This window comes from Schistocerca americana, chromosome 2, assembly GCF_021461395.2.
Source record: "Schistocerca americana isolate TAMUIC-IGC-003095 chromosome 2, iqSchAmer2.1, whole genome shotgun sequence".
Taxonomy (NCBI): Eukaryota; Metazoa; Arthropoda; class Insecta; order Orthoptera; family Acrididae; genus Schistocerca; species Schistocerca americana.
In genome coordinates, this window is record NC_060120.1 from 207867687 (window position 1) to 207885829 (window position 18143).

Here is an 18143-nt window from a genome sequence, read left to right on the forward strand (position 1 = left end):
ACGACCATGTTGTCTTCATTTTCTTCTGCTATATCACATAGCTCGAATAGATGCCGATACTGTGGACGGCAGGGGGATGTGGGGGAGAAGCCACAACGGGATATGCCGTTTTGTTTTTAATGAAACCAGCAGCTTCTCCCCTGTACCCATCTATATTGCCCTTTCCTTCTTTTTCCGTTGAGTTGAAAGCGTGAATGAGATTTTTTTCATGTCTCGTAGAGACCAGAGGGGTTTATTTCCTCCAAAGTAGTTTTACGGCTTCTAAATCTATACTACTCTCCCCGTAGTCTCTCGTTCAAAGATGCCTTGCAGAACAACCTGTAGCGAATCATGAACTTTCGTGGTTTTTTATGCATATCAAGAAGGAACATATTCAGTAAACAGTACGCCTTTGCAGCTTTTATTTTTCTTCCAGTTGACTTGTCGAACATGTGCCATGTCCTCTCCTGGTAAAAAAAAAAAATGTCGGTTCTAACGGGAGACCAGAGGTGTGCTACATACTTTAAAATTTGTCTTCATCTAAAAAGAGAAAAGAAAACATTTTTTAATGAGCGGACGCTAAAAGTTTTCAAAAAGGGGCTGGATTGGCAATAAAATATCGTCACTTCTAACACGTCGCGGCAGTACGCAAGTTACTATGTGGAAACTATAAGGTGGCAGTGTCTTTCCGGTGTGAGTTAGGCCAGCTCGGTGAAGGGCAAAGCAAAACACCACCCGAGAAGGCAAAGGAACGCTCTATTTCTTTTAGAATACCATATCTGGGTGCAGTACGCGAAAAAAATGCAGTCATACGAGATGTAAAACTTTACTTCAGCGTGTTTTACATTTTCGGATAGAAGCAGTAAACCCAGGCAAAAAGCTCTGGTAAGTCCCATAGTGCTCAGAGCCAATATATGAGCTCTGGTAAACAAATATAATGAAGCGGCTGGATACTGTTTTACATGCAATGATTGCCGTAATAAATATAAAGGACAAACCGGTAGGTCATTTCAAATAAGATTTCAGGAACACCTTATCTTAAATAACCCACGAGTTAAATTAACGGCGCACTTAGCGAAGAGGGACACAACATCACAAGCCCTTCAGAAAATTTAAAAATATTCCATAAGAAAGAAAAAGGCCACATTTTAAATATGTTAGAGAGAGTAAACGAAAACGCACAATCCACGTTGAATAACCAATTGAAATTAAAGCACCACATCATTCTGTCTAATTTTGATTGTTTGTATGATTTAGTTTTAGAACGTAATAAAATTCTGTATTATTCTCGTGTGTAAAGGCATCGACCCAGCGCTCCTAGCCATGAGTACATGACGTCACACCGTCCACATCGAGGCCCACGAGAAAGACAGGCCGCAGCGCGTACGTCACGAAGGTAGGCCTGAACTCGCTCGCTCGCTCAGCTCAGCAGACAAAATGCGTTCCTAGACCTGTTAACTTGCAGCTTGGTGTGAACACACTAATGAGAATTGCATCTTCTACTGGAATTTGCTATTATGTAGTCCTACTGATTTCGAATCCTGCCTCGGGCATGGATGTGTGTGATGTCCTTAGGTTAGTTAAGTTTAAGTAGTTCTAAGTTCTAGGGGACTGATGACCACAGATGTTAAGTCCCATAGTGCTCAGAGCCATTTGAACCAAGTCCTACTGATTAACAGTACTACAACAAAATGTAATTTAAGACTAATACTTGATATAAATGTTTATCGTATTTAGCCTCTTCTGCTTAACAGTCCTCATTTCATACAAGAAGTGGTTCCTTATGCAACTGATAATCATTTTGGCATGATTTTAATTTTATTGTACCCCAGTACAGCCGTAGTGGACTTCCTATCGTTGTAGGACTAATAACAGTAATAATCAATAACAGCGGATTCCAGCAAAAGATGCAATTCTCGTTAGTACGTACACATTTAGTTACCAGTTAACAGACGTATAAACGTAGTTTTCGTCTGCTGAGTTGAGCGAGCGAGCGAGCGCACGCCTACATTCGTGACGTACGCGCCGCGGCCTGTCTTTCTAGTGGGCCTCGGTCCACATGGATAGCTTCCGTTCCGGCAGCCAGCTAGTCTCTCCTTGTCGGTCATGCAGGGCGCTTTTGCTTTATCCTACACCGATCTGCCCTTCTGTCACACTGCTAAGACACTGTCACCTGACACTTTCCACACAGTAATCTGCGTAGTGTCGTGACAAATCATGTTAGTAGTGACAACTTTTTAACGCTAAACCGTCCCTTTTTTAAAAACTTTTAGCGTCCACTCACTATAAAATATTTTCTTTCGTCTTTTTCGATGCAGGCAAATTTTAAGAAATGAAGGTACGCCATATGACGATATTCACTGAATAGTAAATCCTTACTAGGAGCGACCGGTATGCCTGCAATCTTTTTAAGTTGTGACTATACTTTTGACATTCGTTTACTAATTTTAACATCCACATTATATGGTGACGCTGTACTTTGCTTTTTACCGCGTATGTTGCACCTGACGATGAGGCTTTAGGCAGAGAAACCCATTGTGCTTCAATGAAAATCAATTTAACCAACTGTTAGCGGACTTCTGCCTAACGTCATGTCTTTCAAAAGCTGAGGTTGGCCTGAATATAAAATAGTTTATTTCTATTTTAAACAGTGTTCTTTACCCTTTGACGTGCCCTCGTAGTTGCATGGTGCTCTGTGACTTCGTTTTAATACATAACACATTCTTCTGCCAGTCTGACAACAAGCCTTACATAATCTAGTTTTGTCCGTACCATAAGATATACATATCGATAAACTTAAAATATTATTGGAGAAAATGTATGATTGATTGTTATGGTATTTCTTACTCGTGGAAGTACCACAACAGCAATCCATAGCTGGAGTGATCAAGTGTAACCCCCTTGCATTACAATCGGAGAAATAAGGCAGGCCAGCTGTTGTACGGTATGGGATAGGGCGACAAACTGAGCACACACCTGTTGTCGGGCACCCAATGCAGCAGCAGCAAACAGAACACCTTGCCGAAGGGCGCGTACTGCCACACGGCGGAGTTCTCCAGGTCGGGCTGAACCACGTCCAGCTGCTCGTACGTGATGGTGCCTGGCAGCGCGTTGTGCTGCCTGCAGAACTCCAGCATCTTTGTGCTGATGTCGCAGGCCACCAGCTTCGTACCCGGTGGCAGCCGCGGGGCTAAAACCTGCCAGTACAGAAATATACTTTCTGATTTGCTCTTCTAAGCTATACAGCATATAAAGTTAATCAGTGCTTCCGTTTCTTTGAAGAGGCAAAGCGATCCACAGGTATTGCAGATCATTGATACAACCGTGCTGTGCAATTTCCAGACATGTCGAATATTGAGAAAAGAGGAGGGTGATGAAAGAGGCCACAGTTGTCGAATGGAGAGCACGGTGCAGATTACAGAGCGTCCAGTCCGTGTGTCGTGGTCTGGTACACGGGGGCGGCTCGCCGCGCTGTCCGCGGAACATAGCTCACCGCGCCAACTAAAGCCTGTACAGGGCGGTCGGGAACGGCCTGAAAAGCTTGTAAGGATGTTGCAGGGTAGGTTACACTGGGAAATTATTATTAATCGTTTCTGATTTTGTTATTATTGAAGTTAGCTAGACAAATAGTTGAACGCGTGAATTCAAGCAGTGTACCGGAGTAGCTGTTGCCAAATATGTTCTTCCTTCGTTTCCTCAGACAGCACAAATGTAGCTTCTACTCACCTAGATTAAATTTATAACTTCCGGAAAAGGCACATTTTAGCTGGTGATGTGCATTTGAAGAAGTGGTAATTCACGGACTAACAGGTGTCTGTGCATTACCGCACTTTTGCCCGTGCAAGTGCTTCTATTGCTAATTAAATCGGACTTGCCGCAACGTATGAATTTTGTTCTCAACAATTATATCTCAGTACAACCTACCCTGCAACACCCCTACAAGCTTTCCAGACTGTTTATGACCACCCTGTAGAGCCTGCGTCAACTGGAAGGTAGTTCAGGCGGCGCATCATCGACCGATGTCTGTTTGAAAACCCGCCGGTATCGTGGAAACTCCATGGGTTGTGGCCGGCTCCTGTATATGTCGGGTGTGCTTGTCGGGTCCACGTCTTCAGCAAGCGTTCAACGCTGGTGTGAGGAACATCGGCTGCGTTTGAGCTGGATTCGTTTCCAGATTTGTGTGTCCTTGTGTCAGAACATTGTTCATAAACTGATGAAAACACAGTGTACTTACAGTTCGTTTCTTTTTAAGGTTCCTTACTTCAGTCGGTAAAAATCGAACCCCTGCTGGGTTACTTTATTGTCAGTCCATCTGTCTCTCCAATTGTCAAAAACCCATTTTCTCGAACGAGTAAACGTATCAAGCTTAAATTTATGCCACATGCTAATATCTACTGTCCCTTGACGGAGTAAGAAAGTGAAGCTTCCAAGACAGTGAAGTCACGAGGTACGGCCATTTATGACATATTTTGACACTCGAAAGCTCACTCATCAAAACTATAGTTACTTCCCGTTCACCTAGAATCATGAATTTTGGCATGAAGCAAGATTTCACAGTTTATGTAAATTTGTGATTGTATCACACGAAAAAATATCTTTTTGTCATTTGAAATCCGACTTCAGACTTGAAATTAAAACATTTTCGAACGCCTTGCAATTCCTGGGACCAATACTTTGTCAGTATCATTGTTGATAGCAAGTTGGTAAGTTGTCGAGATTCTAGATTTCCGATATGGGTGAACTGTCTGTATAAATAATGAAGTTTGTATGGAACCCTCACAGCGCGAGACCTAAACACAAAGGCCAATGTTTCGTTATACTGGAAGTTAAAAAATCGTACCGTATATTGGAAGGTGGCAATATGGACTAAAACAAGAAAAAAAAACTCCAGTATACATGGGCTATAAAATATATACCTTAAGTGCTATGAGCATTTGTTCACATAGGCTCGTGTGAAACAAATTTTTACACTGAACAAATGGTCACAGCTCTTAATATATACGTTTTAGAAGCCATGTTTACTGGATATTTTTGTCTTGGTTTGGACCACACTATCGCCTCTAAAAAAAAACTCCGTCCGCACAGGCCTTGGAAGGCCCAAAGGTACCGACCGGCCGCCGTGTCATCGTCATCCCACAGGCGTCACTGAATGAGGATATGGAGGGGCACGTGGTCAGCACACCGCTCTCCGGGCCATAAGTCGGTTTACGAGACCGGCGCCGCTACTCCTCAATCAAGTAGCTCCTCACTTAGCCTCACAAGGGCTGATTGCACCCCGCTTGCCAACAGCGCTCGGCAGACTGGATGGTCACCCATCCAAGTGTTACCACAGCCCGAAAGCGCTTAACTTCGGTGATCTGACGGGAACCGGTGTTACCACTGCGACAAGGCCGTTGGCATCGCCTCTCAAATTATGGGATAATTTTTAACACCTTGCATAAATAATCCATGCTTAATCGTGAGCATCGTGTTTTTTCTTGCTTTCGAAAAGGATATATCGATCTGTTAGATATTACACAATGTAAAATTCCAGTTAGAAAGTAACAGTACTGTGAAGAAGATAGTTGATACTGTATAGCGGAGGTGCCGAATCGAAGATAGGCACAACAAAAAGACTGTCAGAAAATGAGCTTTCGGCCAACAGGGCCTTCAAAGAAAATAGTCGGTGATTATGATCATGTGTGTGTGAGTTGGGTTGCCAGTGTGTGTGTGTGTGTGTGTGTGTGTGTGTGTGTGTGCGCGCGTTGTCTATTATCGACGAAGGCCTTGTTAGCCGAAAGCTCATTTTCTGACAGTCTTTTTGTTGTGGCTGTCTGCAACTCACTACCTCCGCTATATGGTGACTAGCAACTATCCTTCTCTTGTTAATTATTATAGGTGCCCGAAATTTGGTGCACCTGTTGCGTACCAGGTCGTACTGTAAATCAGGAGATGAAGAAGGATTATGCAAGTAGAATAGAAATCCTACAGCAAGTCTAAAATCTATTGTCGTACGTAGGACGGTATGTATAGCTTTCTTTACTAAAATTCATGAATGGGTGTGATAAATGTAAAGCCCTTGTTGCTGCTGGTGATGAGTTACCTGTGAGCGGGATGGACAGACATTATCTCATTTACTCAGTATGTGCAGCGGCGCATTAAAGCTACCATTTACTGGTAGTCTGGCATATCAAATTGTTGTTGAAGGAGAAGATAGTGAAGTAGCTGTAACAGTGGCAGTGCACCACAGCCCACGGATAAGCAATTACACCGCGATTCGAATATGTTCGTAGGTAGTAATGTACAATATTGCTTCGTCTTAAGGATTATCCACACTACAAATCGCTGCATCAAGAATTGCATGGCGCCGATTTCCGTAACCGGGTAGTGGTTTGTAAATGGACACGTCAACAAATGCAATCGACCCCAAGTTATCTGCCGAGAAACTATTTTCCAGTGAGTCTACATTCACAAACCATGGTTGCCTTAACCGGGATAATATGCATTACTGGAGTGAATACAATCCCCATTGGTTACAACAAGTTGACCATCAGCGTCCTTGGTCGGTTAACATATCTTGTGGCGTCGTAGGAAACAAACTCATTAGTCCGTATCTTATCGACGGTACGTTGAAGGGGCACAAACAGGAACTACCGGTACAACTGTAAGACGTTGTTTCCGACGTTCGACAACGTATGTGGTTTCAGCATGACAGTTCCCGGGGCATTATGTAATTGGAGCACCGGAGCTATTAAATCGTGTTTACACTGGTCGGTGGATCTGGAGAAGTGGCCCTGTTAATTGTTCTGCTAGGTCGCCGGATTTGATGTCACTGGATTTCTTCCTTTGGGGATGTGTAAAAGATGAAGTGCAGCAGCAAGTGCCAACAGGCAGTAAAGATATGGGCGACAGCATCGGAAACGGCGATGCTGCTATTCCCGCATCTATGCTTCTGTCCTGTTTACGATCATTTGGAAAGTGGATCATTAAGTGTACTGGAGATGGTGATACTACGTTTGAACACTTACTCGAAATGGAAAAGGAGAGTAGAGTTCGTCGCGAGCCATGGCCACAGTGCCGCGTCAAGTACTCCCCTGTTCGATGTGTCGGAGGAATACGACGAAGCGAATGGGGTTCCAAGTAAAAGTTACGAAATACTGGCCTGGCCCAACTTCACAGCATGGAGGTGCGGTCCCAATGCCTTTCAAGGGCCACTGAGTATCATATCATAAATTAGGATGGGGTACCCATTTGTGTTCCTCTGATTACAGCGTCATCTGTGGCGAAAGGAAGGAAATGCTTCAGACAAAAGTATATAGATTTGGCCGTAGAATCGTAATCTGCAATAAAAAACGGGCGTTCCCATTGAAGATTTCAAAGTCGCCCATACCAGCCACGCACGGGGTTGGGTGGCGGGTTGAGTTTGATATCACTGAGTGTCCCCCTCCGAGCAAGCAAATTGGAATTTGAACTTTTTTTGGTCCGAAGTGTAGTTTCAAGATACTACAGTGTCTTCTGTTAAAATGAACACTCTGTGTACCTCCTTTTCTCGGTGGTCCTAGATATCCAAGAGCGACGGTACTTTTCAGAATACATCGGAGTTGCTTAGTCGTCGATTTCTCTGATGGAGTAGTAACGTGACTGGAAGTGAAGAACCCACCTTCCTGGCGACGTCACCGGGCCCGCAGCCAATGTCGAGCACCGGCAGCGGCTGCCTCGGCCACGTGAGGACCGGCCACAGCTCGTCAACCTGCTTGGCGGCCAGCAGCGTGAGGGGAGCACACCCGAGGTTGTACAAGTCTGGCTTATCCATGCTGGTGTACACTTCTTGCTCAGCCAAGCTGGTTAGAAGTCTATCCTCCTCACAGCCAGGAACAAGATGCTGATGCCTGGAAGAAAAACGGTTTTAGAGAAACCCCCCACCACATCGGATACAGTTTAATGGGAAGGTGGACGTTAACCGTTTGCCGTTAGAGACGGAATACTAGTCAGTTTCTGGAAGAGGTTTTTAAACAAGGCCGAAGGAAACTGACTACTGCTTCCCAGCTATTTACGCGTTAATGAATATCGTAAATAATATACCTCATTTTTCAAACCAACAGCTCGCTCCATGGGAACAATTTTTAAGTATCTTTACAAAAATTTAAGGTCACCTACTCCGGTCCAGAAAGGTGTCCATTATTCAGAAGCACACTTTAACAATATATTTCCAGCAGCCATAACAAGTTCAGTTGAAGAAGATCCTAAGGGGTTTATTGGTGACCCACTCCTTCTATTTCATTCCTGAATTTCTTACTAGAACCGTTTGATGGACACTTTGTATATATTAATAGCATCAAATAACACGAGCTTTTCGTAAAATAAGACTTCTGTACATCTCCAGACCCGTAATGTGATCAGTATAAGTAAGTGTTGTGAACCGATTTTGTCGTTGGTGGTGCACGGTTAGAACAGCCTGAAAATTATAATATACACCACAGTGTACCGTACGAGTACGTTTACATGTTTCATGACAAGTTGGTTACTAATAGCATACAGATTAGAATACGAGTTGCTGTTTCCCTTTTTCTGTGTATCTCAACGGCGCTGGGTTCATAATCATTTGAAAAACGTCACTGGTGGATGAAACCGGTTTTAGCGTTCAAAAACATAGTTAAACTAATGCCGTGGTATGTTTCCAATTGTTTACAAAATGCGGATACCATAGAAACTCGTGTTAAAATTTAATCCTTAAATGCACGTAATTTAACTTCCAATAGTTTTTTCCTGTGTTTTTGTATGATTTTTATACGATAACTTTAATCATGCTACCGTGCACGCCGTTTTGCTCTCTAGCAGATTTGCATTTGTCTCTATTTTAAATAGTAGCATCATAGACCGCAAAGTAATTTTATGACACTGTACATGTTTGTATTACATCTGACGAGTTACTCAGTGTAACGAAACTCTGATGCTATGCTCATTCATTTTCTTTTCTTTTTATAGGGTAAATACTGTAAGTACGTAGAAGTATTTGCGAACAATATTTTTTCTGTCTATTTTAAATATGAAAGTCATGAGTTAGCAATCGAGACAGAGCATCTTTTTATGAATGTGCGATCCAAGACAAATTTTATATTAAAAATCAAGATAAAGTACTCCAGAAACTTTGATCGTGTCAGGTTTCATAGAAATGTAGTTAACGTCCCTTCGAGGGTTCTAGCCTAAATGTCATCAAGTGTCTGGCCATTCGTTATCTGGTGGTGATGATGGGTTGACGGGGGAGGAGAGAACCTGCATCCGTAAGTATTAGTTCTAAGTCGCATGTAAGTTGCTCCTACATAGACTAGTATCATTTGTGGTCGTTCCTTGTGACTGTCGGAAGAAAGCTTTTGGTTGTTTCTTTAATGGAAATTTAAAGTAACTCGACGGGTTAAATGAACAGCGCAGTTCGCGCCAACGTGTACTGAGACCCACCATTTACTTTGGCAAATTTGTTACAAAAACACGATGGCACGTTAGCATTGCGTCCACCAGAAGAAAATTAACATCTGCCTCTCATTTTTTTTTCCATGTGGCGCTCACACGAGCTTCTAATCGCTGGTGAAGAATACCTGACAAGAAAATATGAAGATTAAACGCTACATAAAAGCACGAAACCTAAGGGAAGGTGTTTTATCGCAACTTGGGGATTTCTGATGCAGTACAATAGCTGTAAGAGAACACTATATCATTAGGCTGGTGACAGAAATGCAAGCGACTACAAATCTATGCAGCCAAGACGAACCCATTTCTGTTAATACTATTGAACTTTGTCAGTCAAACTGTTCTGGATTGTTGGCCGCATTGTCAATACATAAACTGTCCGACGTTTCGGCCACTATTGTAGACGGCCTGTCTCGGGGCTTTATGCTGAGCTACACTGCTTAATAAGAGAGACATTAGATAGCAGACAGCGCGCAAAGCGACTTACACGTGCGAGCGGGGCACCGCGGTGGTCGTCCGCACACTGAGCGCGGGCACGCCGCTGCCCACACCTGACAATGGGTACGCAGTGCTACGTCACAACTACCGTCCGTTTCTGATTCGCCTGTTTCCACCAATGGCAAGACGTAATCTGAACACCAGTGACATACGTCTCTACCCACCAATGACAAGGACCCACCAATAACGGACGCCTAACACCCCTTCTGCCCTCAAGCGCCCCATCAAATTACGTAAGGCAGCTTCCTACGCTGCTATATAAGATCTAAAGTCTCTCACATTCAACAGTCTAGCCACGAGGAAGATCGTTTGCAGTAGTGGCTGAAACGTCGCACAGTTTTATATATTGACAATGCTGTCCACAGCGCAAGAGAATTTTATTGAGAGTGACAGCAGCCGCAGAAACCTAAGCTTACACTATTGAACTCTTTTTTAATTTTTTAATTAAAATGTCCATACGCTACTGAATGCCACTGGCACAAATAGTGAATCTAGACTGTCAGCTCAGCACCCAGGGTATTTCATAACAGTTAATGTCTCTAGACTAACACGAGAGTCCCTCCTCAGTGTACTCGTCACTGTCACATTATGCGCCTGGGGTGAAAAAGCTCATAATCAGTCAAGTTAAATTACAAATTAAGCGCATTATTCGAGATTTTTCGAGTGTCGTTCACTCACGACAGTAAAAAGCGCTGCCTCTTCGTTAAACCACTAATAAATCCATTTCCCGAGGGTTGCGACTCATGAAAAGTTACGAAGTTCTAACCAGCAATTACTACTTAATAACAGCGCAAGTTCTCATAACCGGAGGGAGAAAAGTTAAACCCATTAAATATTTTCGTAGACTGAATTAGGACACTTAAAAATTTACAGGCGCTGAGAGCACACACATCTAAGACAGTGTGTCATCCGGGAATGTGCTGTTGAGTGGCCACGCGAACCGACTGGATCCTACACAGTTCGTGGTCGCAAACTGAAAGTTCCATGCATTTTTTTTTTATTATTATTACGCAAAGGGTAGAGCCCGTCTACGCCCTCAATGACGTGGTGACCATCTCATAAAATCTACTGTCACCTCCATATTTGTCAGTTACTAACCGAGTACTTCATGGAATATGGGGCTGGGCAAGATTATCCACTAGTACGGTCGCATCGAGGAGATAGATGTTGGATGAAAAGCGAGAGAAGGGCAGTGTTTTCAAGGGCAGAGGGAAAAAATGTGCCAAGGCAAGCGTCAAGAGTCTGCGATTGTCTGGTAGGATAATAAGAGCAGTAGCGAGCTGCTTGCTATCTGTGACAGAACATATGAGGATAGGGTGGCCTTTAGTTTTGGGTATCGTGTAATGCCCGGCACCGTTGTCATAGCTTAGGTCGCCGTAAAGAATGTTCGAGAAGGGGTAGCGCTGGGGCTGGGCACCTGCGAGGTATCCTGGGCCAGCTGCAGCGTCTGGCTCTGTGACAGGCCAAGACTGTCATATAAGTGGTCGACTGCTCGTAAATCGATGACGGTGTAAGGGCTGTGGTTGGGTTTTATTTTGTTTTAGTGTGCAGATCAGCTCCCCTGCGTTGCCGCTTGGTCGGCTAGTTAACACCTGGCGGTGCCAGTTAATTTTGCTGTGCTGCAGGGATTCACCAGTGTTTGTCATGTTTATGTGTTAGTGTTATCCATAGGCAGTTAAATGCCCCCAAGTAGTAGTGTTCCACTGCAGCCTCTGGTCGGCCTCATATAGTCGCGAGCTGTACTTTCCGTAACGACTAGTCGTTGCATTCTAAATTTTATACCCTTACACAATCTGATCAAGCAAGCTATTGTGGACACTAATACGGGCTGTGTCCACTATTCGCCCTTATGGCGGCTTGAACTCCGTTGGAGACTCTTTCACAGAGGTGTCTGAATGTCTGCGGAGAAGTGGCAGTCGATTATTCCTCAAGATCGGGAAACCGGAAAAGTTAGTTAAACGCTGGAGTGTGGGGCGAAGCCGATGTTCAAACTCACCCCAGAGATGTTCCATTGTGCTCAGGTCAGGACCCACGGGGAACCAGCCGATTACCAGGAATATTATTGTACACAAACCACTGCATGATAGATGCTACTTCATTACAGGTTGCATTGGCTTGCTGATCGAACACATAGTGCTGTCAAAAGAGCTGTAAAATTGGTTCATATCGTTCCGCATTTAGCATTGACTTAAGCGCAATTAGCAGAACACGCCCTAACCACGAGGGACAGCCCCGTACGATCACAACACTTCCTCCAGACTTAAATATTCGCATTACACATGATGGCAGGAAATTTTCTCTGGGCGTTTCCAAACCCAAACCTTTCTTTCGGACTGCCACAGGGTATAGCGTGACTCATTGCTCCGAGTCACTCATTTAGCGTAAACTGCAGTCCGTCCATCCCAAGAGGTGCTCAGCATTGACTACACGAATTTGTGGTTCATGAGGGCCTGCGAGGTTATTTTAACCCATTCCTTTTTAACTCCCTATGCACAGTCATTGTGCTAGGTGAACTGTTACTAGCACTTTGTAATTCAGGAGTGATTCCTTCCTCCGATTTCATGTAGTTTTTTACAACCACTCAAGGTAATACTTCTCCGTTAGTACATGAGGCACGCATGATCTTAGTTTAGCTGTAAATGTTGCATCGCGTTTCCAGTTCTCAGTTGCAGCACCAGCAGTCCGCAGTCGACATCCAGTGTCACTGAGTTCTCGTGTCTGATCCATTCTGCAGTTGTTTATCGTCTACTGACAACACAATACTCACCACCTGCATTTATACTGGGGATGGGGGGTGGGGGTACGCTTCTCGTGACATTTGGTGATCAACTCCACATCTCATATAGGTCTCCATATACTTCTGATCAAATAAAGTTACTTATGCAGATGCACGTTTTCGAGCTGATTAAATGAACCATTGCAGGATGCTGTACGTTGAATAACTCGTTCCTAACTAAAAATTAATTGAATACTATAATATCGCAATTTCAGTAACTAAACATCAAGGCCTACAATTCGTAGTTCCCAATAAAAGGAGCACATCACCCATATGTAAAGTTAGCTGCTATCTCCGCTGATACTATCCGCTTTCCAGTACTTTCAACACAACTTCAATCATCGTCGATTTTGATATTCAACACATTCGCCCTAGCAATAGCAATGCATTTTCAGTAACGGCTATTACCAGTTTCGGGAGGGGGATACTTATGCCAACAAACAAAAAAAAAAAAAAAAAAAAAAAAAATTAAAAATTCATTAACTGCTGTTGACTCATATTAACAACGTAGTTTTTGTAAGGGTACTGATGTAAAACTACGTTGTAGAACTTTTTAGCACATACTTAGCAAAATCAATGCCCTTTTTAATGTGTACAACTAGTGGGTGCGGAGCTATTTTATGACCTCGACAAAAAATTTTAAAAATATACATTTCATTAATTATAGTTGACTTTTATTCACAACATACTTTTTAAAGAGATATTAATTTGTGCATATGGTCGTGAAGCTGAAAATCCTGAATATGAGATTCATTGTGAAACATTACATCTACTGCTACGACAGTTTGTGGGTCACGTTTAACTGAAGGATTTAAAACAAATACGGAATCTGGTATATGGGTTCATTAGGAACGATAAATATTTAAAGCAAAATTTTAGAATAGAAATTACCTGACTACATTGCAGTATTTTCAAAACATAGATACAAATTACCGCCTCCAACCCCCATGGTACCGCGAAGGTTAATCGACAAGAATTAACGAAATACATGACAAAAAATGTAGATTGATTAGATTTGTTTTAATCTGGAAAGCAAACCAACCGTGGTCTCTGCCTCCCGTTCCCAAGGCCGAAACTGAATTTATTGTGTGGTGTCTCTCCTTGTCACTCCCGTAAAGCCAGCCAGCGCCCTTAAACACACTATTATGAATTCCTTCATAGGGAACAGCGAACGTGGTTGCTGGACAGGGTAGTGTAGCAGCTAAACCCCTCCCCGTTCCCCCCTGTTCATCACACTTGCTACCTGGCGGCATCTGTGAAGTTTGGAAAGAAGTGGGAGATGAGGTATGGGAGATGAGGTACTGGCGAAAGTAAAACTGTGAAGACTGGTCGTGAGTTGTGCTTGGGTAGATTAGCAGGTAGAGCATTTGCCTGCGAAAGGCAAAGAAACTGGGTTCCAGTCCCAATGAGGTGCACGGTTTTAATCAGCAGGGAAGTTTCGTATCAGTGTACACTCTGCTGCAGAGTGAAAATCCATCTGGAAACATTCCCCCAGGTCTGTCAGTCTAATGTGTAATACAACATGTCCTTCAATTCTTAAAATATGTGTTAGATTTCAGCCATAAACGAGAAAAACGGTGAATGTCGGCTCCACTTCCTACACTCAGCAATGACAGAAACACAGCTTTTCGCCCTGTGTCACACTTCTTACATTTAGTTTCAAAATTTGACGCGTTAGAGGTACGATTCAGAGTCATTTTGATGACCCATTCTATTTCTTTAAATGGTTACTCGATCCGTTTTTTTTAAATAATTACCCATTCCTTTTTTTTAAAAAAAAAGGAGAGTGATCAATTCTGAATTTGTAAATGGCTACCCTCACCATTTCTTTAAGCAGTGCCCTACACCGAGAGGCAAATATAGCATTTTATGTAAAATATCTTATACCATTTTATGTAAATATCTTTGACTTTCATGGAAATTATGAACATGATACCAATTATCATATCATTTTAATATTACGTTGATGAAATACAGACATGTGTATGTATATGCAAAAATCAATGACTGCCATGAAAATAATGGAAGTTGACTCCATTTTTACAGATAGTTTTGATATCACATTGCTTAAAAACAGAGGTACGTATGTGTACAGAATTACATTAGACCTTCTCCGAAATAATGCATATCTTGAATTTGGTACCTATTCAAGTAAAGTTTATGTAGTTCCTTAATGCATAGCTTCGAACTTGCCGGCAATTTAATACATTTTACTGTCTCATTGTAATACTACCCTGTGACTGCCTGGAGAGGAGGAGGGGAGATGGTACGAAACACAGTTGTGCTACTTCTACCATCTGTAATTTATTTTTGCACGATAGCACAAGTGGTTCGGCTATTTTGGATTATAATTGGCTTTACAGGAGAGAAGGAGTCTGAAAGAGTGGCTTGGTGACACCATTTATATTGTTGATGATTTGCTACTCCATGTAGGCAGCCCGCACTAACACGTGCATTTTTTTTTTTTTTTTTTTTAGTGCCAAACAGCCTCTATCTTGGACTGTGACTTCAGTGGTATCACATACTTCAACATTGTATTTAAGTGCAAAGTGGACTAGTAGGTCCATAGATGCGAGGGTTGGAACTTAAATAGTGACAACTATTTATTCACAACCGATACAAAAGAGTTACATGTTTGCACCTGTTACTGTCCTTCAAAGTAGTCACAAGCGTTGTGTAGAACCCGTTGCCAGTGATGTGGAAGGCGTAGTGTACCGTTAGCAGCGCCTGTTCTGTTGATGGTGCGAATGGAGCGGTCTAAAGTTATGGTTATTCTAGTGTACGCCTGTGATGGTGTTATCCTAACGCATCACGTTCCTCCACGGCAGACCGTCAATGCACAGTATTACTGTTCGTTTTTGGAGCATCACCTGCGACCAGCTTTGCGAAAGAAGCGGCGACACTTTCTGCGCAACCCTCGCATCTATGCGGGCGCATACAGCGCAAGCTGTGGCTGCTCTGTTCGGTCTATGGGACTGGGAAGTACTGTACCATCCACAATACTCTCCGGACTTAAGTCCTTGTGACTTTGACTTGATTCCGAAAATGAAGGAACCACTTCGTGGCACTCGCTTCAGAACTGTTCCAGAGATTTGACAGGCAGTAGACCGCTCCATTCGCACCATCAACAGAACAGGCTCTGCTAGCGGTATACTACGACTTCCACATTGCTGGCAACTGGTTCTATACAATGCTGGTGACTACTTTGAAGGACAGTAACAGGTGCAAACATGTAACTCATTTGTATCGGTTCTGAATAAACAATTGTCACTATTTAAGTTCCAACCCTCGTATTATACTTATGGTTAGCTGGCTTTATAAACTTATGTATTTTACTAATTTTTTAAATTTCACTGTGGAAATTATTATACAATTTTATTCCCTAACAGAAAATGCTGTTTTAAGGTTTTGTTTGTTTGTTTTTCTTTGGTAAATGTAATTACGAAGTGGCTTTCGTCTTCTGGTGATTTAAAGAACTAATAGTGAAATACTTATAAATTGGCTGAACACTTCATACAAAGTGGCCTTAATTCAGCATACATATTTGTTGCTCAATAAAGTTTTAATTTGTCCTACATCAGGTGCAACTGCCACAAAAAGATCTTTACACGGGACGTTGATCGAACTAACTGACTATGGCATCGGGAGTATTATACTCGTGTTTGTTATACTGTAATACATTCAGACGATTGAGTTAGGTACACATTTTATGTATCTGTATGGCCTGTTCCTTAAAAGATACTTAACGACAGAAGGAGTGGACATATGGCTGCAGCTTGTTTCACACTACCGTCTACGAGTAAGTCGTTGATGAGCCGTGCTGACCCCTGCTTATGCGTTGCTTTAAAACTTGGCTGTTACTCTGCGTTTGGTTTCCCGCGGTTATTGCGGTTATGCCGTGGTTCTTCCTCTTTTTACGTGTGGCAGCAGCGGTGTGTATCGATATTTGCACCGTATACCATCTTCGGTCTGGTGTTTATAGTTCCGGATTGGCGGTGTGCAGCCAATCGGTCGGTTGGAGCGGATTAGCAAGCAAGTGTCTGCGTGGCACATTCGGCCGGGCCCGCTGTCGGTCTCTGTGCAGTGTCGGAGCATGCGGGGGCTGTTCCGAGTGCTACGAGGTTCGTGGCTCACCGACCCAGGGCATGAAAGTTGAGTGGTGATTTAATTACCGAAGCCACGTCTGTTCACGTTGTTCCCTTGGTTGGTGGTTCGCTGTTGGTGGTATTCCTGGGAGCAACAGCGAGTGTTCGAGTTAGTGAAGATTTAGCCACCGTGTGGTGGAATTAACTACATTTGTCGGTTTGAAATTCAAGTGCACCAGCGGAATTTTCTGCCTTGTGGCCGTTAGCATTCCGATTACCTGCCCAAGTCGCTGACGTAAATTCAGGCAGTGTCCTTTCCTCACCTGTTGTCACTGTCCAACATGGTGTGTAGTTTTTGACAGCTTAATGTATTTTTGGTTGTGGGCGGCTATGTCTGTAACTTTTTGGCTTTGGAATTCTCGTATACTGGTCGGTCGCTAGCAAGTGGTATTGTCGGTGGGTCCCTGACTTTCTCTTGGTTGTGTTACCGACGGATAGAGTATAGTTGGGCCGACTTCTTGTCTCACCTAAGCGAATTTTACGATTTCAAGGGCAGACCGAGCCCCCTGGAAACTTATGAGCACCGTTGCCTATACTGCCTTTCCTGTTTTCGTTTAAGTGTGTATTTTTAATGGTTCATAGCCGATGGTTGGAAATCGTATGCTTGTAATTGTGTTTTTAAAATCAAAGGCCTTCAGCAGTTTTAAAAGTAAGTTTTTCTAAATTGGGCAAGTCTTACATTGTCTGAAGATAAAGCTTGGGCCTTTTGCCTGTTGAAAATTTACTATATTGTTTTAAAGCATCGGCCATCAGCCGCTTTAAGTTTTAAGGATCTTACTTATCAAGTATCACCCTTTGGAAGATAAAGCTGTGGGCTTTCTGCCTGTTGAGAATTTATTGTAGTGTGTTGTTTTTAAAAGCACCGGCCTTCAGCCGCTTTAAGTTTTATGGATCTTACTTATCAAGTATCATCCTTTGGAAGATAAAGCTGTGGGCTTTCTGCCTGTTGAGAATTTATCGTAGTTGTATTGTTCTTAAAATGATGGGCCTTCAGCCGCTTTAAAATTTTCGATTCTTACTTATCAGGTCTTACATCACTTGGGATTAAATGCTACTTAAGGTTAAAGCCTGGAGCCTTCTGTCTCAAAAAAAATATTTATAGTTGTTGTATTTAATTCATGGGCCTTCAGCCGTTTTAGAATTAAAGGCGTTTTCTGTCGATAGTCAAGCTTAGAAGTTGCGCTGTAATGTTTGGATAACTACATAAAGTGTTATGTTTGGAGAGTAACTTACAGCCGCTCATTCTGGCTCCCTTCCACAGTTCCTACTACTTGTCCTGCCCTGCGGGTTTAGCAGGACGT

At 42.9% G+C, this 18143-nt stretch overlaps 1 protein-coding gene across 1 annotated transcript in view; it reads right to left on the bottom strand.

The window, feature by feature from the left end:
- The window catches only part of LOC124593895 (juvenile hormone acid O-methyltransferase-like), a 190209-nt gene that overhangs the window by 43888 nt on the left and 128178 nt on the right, over nucleotides 1-18143 (bottom strand). Inside the window, exons 4-5 of the mRNA XM_047132242.1 lie at nucleotides 7619-7847; nucleotides 2956-3176 (exon numbers count right to left, since the gene is read on the bottom strand). Of these exons, the coding sequence (XP_046988198.1) occupies nucleotides 2956-3176; nucleotides 7619-7847 (450 nt within the window). The remainder of the gene's footprint in view (nucleotides 1-2955; nucleotides 3177-7618; nucleotides 7848-18143) is intronic.